At 33.9% G+C, this 6,608-nt stretch overlaps 1 protein-coding gene across 2 annotated transcripts in view; it reads left to right on the top strand.

The window, feature by feature from the left end:
- Positions 1-6,398, top strand: part of Gpm6a (glycoprotein M6A) — a 275,020-nt gene extending 268,622 nt beyond the window's left edge. For both annotated transcript variants that reach the window (XM_052752306.1, XM_052752305.1), the window contains exons 6-7: positions 553-618; positions 4,304-6,398. In XM_052752306.1, the coding sequence (XP_052608266.1) occupies positions 553-618; positions 4,304-4,456 (219 nt within the window). In that variant the 3' untranslated portion in view covers positions 4,457-6,398. The remainder of the gene's footprint in view (positions 1-552; positions 619-4,303) is intronic.
- Positions 6,399-6,608: the final 210 nt, after the last annotated feature.

A 6,608-nucleotide genomic window follows, 5' to 3' on the forward strand; every position in this document is an offset into this window, starting at 1 on the left:
TTTTGAAAATATCAAAGCATATAGTTTTCTACTTTTCTACTTGCAATTATGTATTGTAGTTAAATATATTTTGATTGTTCCGATCAGAGATTGTTTTGCTTGCAGTTGTTTTATGCAGGCTACTAGAGAACAAGTATAAAGACTATTTTGCATATTTAAATACAGTTATTTAAAATGCTTGAGGTGTTCCAGAAATACATTTTAGTAAAGGTTGAAAATTATAAAGAGTTATCATTACTTTACATTGTTAAACCCATAATGTAAAATCCATCATTTTCAGTGACAGTCTCATCTTTATAATGTAATTATCATAAAATGATTCAGTTGAAATGATTTAAGTGATTTGAAAGAGAAAGGATATCTTAATGCTGTTGTTCATAAAATGCATGACTGGTCAAGAGCTCACTCTTATTAATGATATGCTAAGTCATCTTTATATGATAGTGTCAGTCCCAATCTCTCCTCTGTATAACTGACTCAACTTGGGTTTGTGTGTGTGTGTGTGTGTGATGTTTTGTTCTGTTCTGTTGGATTTTTGTTTTGTTTTTGCAGCTGAACATGACCTTCCACTTGTTCATTGTGGCACTTGCTGGAGCCGGAGCAGCAGTTATTGCTATGGTGAGCCCCTTACAGCTCAATGATTGACTTAACCATTTGAATTACAAAGCTATTTGCATGAATACATAATTTGTTTCTCATACAACTTCCATATAAGATACTATTGTCATTATAGTAAGAAAGGGGTCTGGGAATATGGATCAGTGGTTAAGAGCACTGGTTGCTCTTCCAGAGAAGCTGGGTTCAAGTCCTATTATCCACATGATAGCTTATATTTGACATCTGACACCTTATTCTGGCCTCCACAGGCACCATTTGTTCATGTGGTACACATACATGTAGAAAAAACTCATAAAATAAAAATAAATCTGATTTTTTTAAAAGACGGAAAAGTTTTTTGAATATATGTATTGATTTATTTGGAAGTGGATAGCCAGAGGGCCAGATGAGTGGATGTATAAAGGTCAGAGGACAGTTTGAAGGGATGTTTTCTCTTTTTCTACCATATGGCTTGTGGGATTTGAACTTGAGTCATCAGGCTTGGCAGCAATCTCCTTTACTCACTGATCCATCTCACTGGCCCTACAAATATTATTTTGAATAGAAAGAATGTAGAAAATTGTGTTAAAATATTAAACATACTTTCAAGGTGAATTCTCTCTGGCCAGTGTCATTCTATAAATCTGAACTATCATAAATGATTGGCAACAGTAATTATGACTTCTCCACTGGAAAATAGTTTAGGTCATAGGAGGCAGGGTTAACATAACTACCACTACTGTTTCTGGAATGAAGAGCATATTTATTTAAATTTTCCTCCATTTAATTACTTAAATGGTTCATGTACACAAGCACATTCAATATTTATAACAGCAGTTCTTTATACAATCTCATTCTGTAGTCACCATATAGCTATCATCATTATTTCCATAAAATAGATGAGAAAATTCAGATGATTTCTATCCTATCAAAATATTGATGACATCATCTGTAATTGAAGGCAGAGTTACAAGGATTTGTATTAAAGTCAGAAGTTTCTCTACTCAATTATTTTGCAGGCACATTAAGAAGGACCATATGCTAGAATAGTCCCTTCACCAAGGGCAGGGCAGCAACAGCCTGACATTAGAGCTTCTCCCCAGCTTCAGAACTAAATGGTCTGGGTTTCTTTTTATTATTTTACTTATATATGTTTAATAAATTACATAATTTAGGGATAATATTTTCTCTCATGACAAAGAGAAAGGTTTTGAGCATCTTAAATTACACATTTGCTAATTATTCTAAATAGCACTTGATTTTGTTTCATGTAAATTATTTACTTTTAGAAGGTGACAAAAACTCAATATATGTATCTCATTAAGAGCTTTGGAAGTCTTTGCAATGTGAAATTGCCAAATTAAAGCTAATGAACATGCATATTACCTCATTTGGTTTTTTGGGGGAAAAGACAAATCTACTTTCCAAGTGATTTTCAAGGATACAATATACAATCACTGACTATATTCGCCATATCAGAGAACAGATCTGTTCATCATATATGCCTCCTATCCAGTAATTTTTGTGTCCTTTAATCAATATCTCCCCCTATATTCTCCTTAAACCATGGGCCATTCTACTTTTTACCATACCACAATTTGAACTTTTAGATTGAGCTTATGAATAGGATCATGCATTGTTTTTTATCTTTATAGTCCTGGATTGTGTCTAAATATAATATAATTTTATTATTATATTTAGTGTTAGTACAGTAACAGAATTTTCTTCTTTTATCAGACTTCATATCATTTCATGGTGAATTACGTGATCAAAATTTTACATAAACTTGAGCACTTGGAAGCTTTCTTTGATCCATACACATTGACACACACAAAGCTTCTCAACTTTCATAATGTAAGAGCTATAGTGTAGCACTCAGGAATATCATCTAAAGCCTCTTCTCTCAAGAGGCTTACAGCTTATATTAAACAAAGTGTAAAATTTCAAAAGAAATGGAGTATTCTAAAAACATGACAAAGGAGATTACACTTTTTTTTCTACATTTTGGTGTCACAAATATTGGCTCAGTGGCAGAATACTTGCCTAGCACACACAAGACCTTGGGTGGATCACCAACACTACAATCAATTAATTAATATTTTGCTACAAATTAAACACATAATACACTGTAGTATTTTGTATTTAGAGTAGTTTTATTATGTATGTGTATCTGTACTTTTCTAGTATCAGTTGGTCTAATGTCTTGTGATTTTTTTTATTAATTTTTAATTGAAATGGAATTACATCACTTACCCTTACCCTTTTTTCCCTCAAGCCCCTTCTAGTGACCCTCCATCAAACACCTCCCATGCCCCCTGTCCTAGTTACTTTTCTATTGAAATGACAAAACACCATGACCAAGGCAACTTATAAAAGAAGGCATTTAATTGGGGGGTTGGGGGGGGTTCACCTTTCCAAAAGGTTAGAGTCCATGACTACTATGGCAAGGAGTATGGCAGCAGGCAAGCAGGCATGGCATTGGAGCAGCAGCTAAAAGCTTAACATCTCATCCATAGGCAGAGAGAGACACAGAGACAGAGACAGACACAGAGACAGACACAGAGAGACAGAAAGAGACAGAGAGAGCACTAACTAGAAATGGCATGGGATTTTGAAACCTTAAAGCTCACTCCTAGTGACACACCACCTCCAACAAGGCCACACCTCCTAATCCTTCCCAAATAGTTTCACTAGTTATAGACCAGGCATTCAAATACATGAACATATGGGGGTTATTCTTATTCAAACCATAACACCCCTCCCTCCAAAATTGATAGTCTATTTTTCTTTGATAATATTTGTGACTGAGCAATAAGTTACTCAGTATTTTATTTTCTAAATGTTTAATAAAACACATTTTCTACATTTTTAATCTCAAAGAAGTTATAACTTAGTTATTAACTCATCCATCAAAAATTATCATGTTAAAACTTTCATTTTGCACATGAAGACTGGACTTAGGAATTTGTGAATGCTAGGCAAGCATTTGACCACTAAACTAGGTGAGGGGTGTATCTAACTAAAGTGCTTAAGCTGACTTTGAACTCTTGTCCAGGTTGACATTAAAAATGTGATCCTTGCTCTGTAGCTTACTGAGTAGCTGTGAATACAGGCCTATACCACCAGGCTTAGCTTATGTGCTTCATTTTTTAACATAATTCCGTCCTGGTAATTGTGAGTATCTACTAATACAGAAGATCCATGTGACAAAATATGTTTTATCCGGTAGTACCTAATGCCATATAATGGCAATCAAAAATCAGTATGATGAAAATTAGCTTGATAATTAAATATAGAAGTTTCTGTTAGAATTTCTGAAAGCATTCTTCTTAGCACAATATAAATTCAAAATATGAATTGTGTAAGAGAGTAGTTCTGCTTATGTATTATACAGCATGATTCACAGATACATGAATATGAAGCATGCAGTATTAGGATATGGGTAAATGACGATAGCATAGACAGGAAACATTAAAGAACATTTATAATCAGAGTTGGATTATTTCAGAGTTGAAAAAGAATAAGAGATATTTAGCTGAGTGAGGAAATAAATTTTAGCCATAGTGTCCTTATCACACAAATGTTATGTATTTTTAAAATATGAACTTTTCCTGTATAAATACATAGTTTGGTTATTTATTTCATTATAGCAACAATATACTAGTAGTGACCAGACTTCCAGTATAAATGATGTTATCTCTGTCAGGTCCACTACCTTATGGTTCTGTCTGCCAACTGGGCCTACGTGAAAGATGCTTGCCGGATGCAGAAGTATGAAGACATCAAATCGAAGGAGGAGCAAGAGCTTCATGACATTCATTCCACTCGCTCCAAAGAGCGGCTCAACGCATATACATAAATACGTTTCTCTGTTCCTTACCATTCAAATGCATTGGTGTTTAATTAAGGGCCATCCAACCCTCCAACCTGTGAAAAGCAAAATGCGAGTGCTTCTCATCAAAGATAGGCAGGGTGACTGACGAATCACCTGAGTGGAACTCTTTCCTGTTAAGCATTCAGTCTCCTAATTTGTTCAATTGGAATAACCAGATCTCTTCTACAAGCTCCTATTCAGTCTTTTTTTTTTTTTAATTTTCAAACTGATTTAGTAGTTCTGTAAGATCAAAGATATTAACATCGTCAAATGCAAATATTTGTTTGATTTTTAATCGCCTCCCACATATCACACATAACACTTTTTGCATTGTTTCTTATGTTTTGAAAAGAAAATGGCTTTTTATACTTTTTAGTTTTGATTTCGGTAACTAGTTCAACTACAGGTAACCTTCAAAGGGACCATTGTACATTATGAACAAGAGACAGAGATGGCATCACGATGACTCTTCTTGAAATATGGAAATCTAGTCTGGAGATCAGTGGCCACAAGGCTATAGGCCCTGGTTAATGTTTTCATCAATCTAAGGTGCAATTTCTAAATTTATAAGGGTAGGTTAAAAAAAAGTGCTTCTTATCTTTGTTAACATTGTATTTTTTTTCTCAATGTACTTAAAAGGTATTTCTCTGATTACTCATGTTTATGTTGTGAGCATGTAGAAACAGTGATGCTAATGCATGGCCAGTTGCCTTTCTAAGATTGTGACACCAGGCTTACCTTTTAAAGTTTAGTGTAGAAACAATTATCATGGAAATAACTACTGTGGACTGTTGGAGAATGATCTTTTTGTGATTTATGCAGTGGCTGGATTGGATCTTTTAATATGCTAATGTGGAAAATTAATTACCTTTATGAAGGTGGTATATTGAACATAAGCACACTAACCCCTCAAGACTTGTTTAACCCACTTAAAACTTTTAATGGATTGCACCTCCGTAAGCTATTTCTTAAAATGTGTATGATATATTTGAAAAGACTTCCATTAATATAATAGCTTTGCTTGCAGCCTTCCAATTTATGTTGGTTTACCTGTAGTGTTTTCTAAAGGGTGGTCAGAGGCCACTATAGAATGTATTGTTTGGGAGTGTAGTGATATATTTGTGTTTTTATTTCAAGTAAGTCATTTTAACCGAATGTTCATTCATATTCATTTATAAGAAGTACCTATATCAAACAAATTTTAAAAGAAAAACAATCAGTGTTACTGGACCAAATTTGGTGTTTATTTTAACCTTGACTCTCTTTTGGTTATTTCTAATGCTACAAGAATGCTGTAAAGTCTCATTTAAAATAATGATGTAGCCTGACAAGAGATTTTGTCAGTGTATAAACCTAGGTAGTATTGTGCACTGATTTGACCATTGTGAAATCCTCCCTCAGTGTAAGTGCATTCCCAATAAAATTTATTGAGTGAAACAATCTTTGTACAACTACTAGTCATGCATCATCAGTAATTTTACAAGTTCTTGTAGTAGGTAGGGGGTATTACTAGCGTTATCTGTGGCATGATTATGCATTCTGTAATATTAATTTGGGGGTCCTTTTGCTTTTTTAACACTTAGATTATCTTACTGGTTCAACAATTTTTCTGATATATGCAGTATTAAAGATATTCAGCAGAAGTATTAATGGGCTTCTTTAAATTCTATATTATAGTGTTTCAGTTCTGTGTCTACAGTTTGTGATGATTTTTAAAACTGTCTTTTAAATTTGTGTAACGATGTTGACATTTTGGCTTTCATTTCCGGTTTTAGGGTTTGTATTTTCACGGAGTGCTTTGTAGCAGGCATTACAAGTAATCTGTTTTGTACATAAATGTGCCAACAGCTTGATGGTGGCGTTTTTGAAATGTAGAACAAAGTGCTTGCAAAATGTAATAAATACACTTGTGTACTTTGTGTACTTATTCTTCGTTTCTGCGGTGTCTTTTGTTTGTCTTGTTGATTCTTCTTGTGTGTGCAGTCTTTTCAAACTCAATAGATGCCATCTCGTGAAGATTCAGTTGAGGGGATCTGAAACTTCAATTCAATAAAAAAATTCTGTGGTGTGAACATCCACTGGGGAAAGAACTGAGAAAAGGTCAATGAATAAAGTCTTTGGGGGTTATTTTGTGTTG

The sequence above is a fragment of the Peromyscus californicus genome, unplaced genomic scaffold (assembly GCF_007827085.1).
Source record: "Peromyscus californicus insignis strain IS unplaced genomic scaffold, ASM782708v3 Scaffold_23__1_contigs__length_62951481, whole genome shotgun sequence".
NCBI lineage: Eukaryota > Metazoa > Chordata > Mammalia > Rodentia > Cricetidae > Peromyscus > Peromyscus californicus.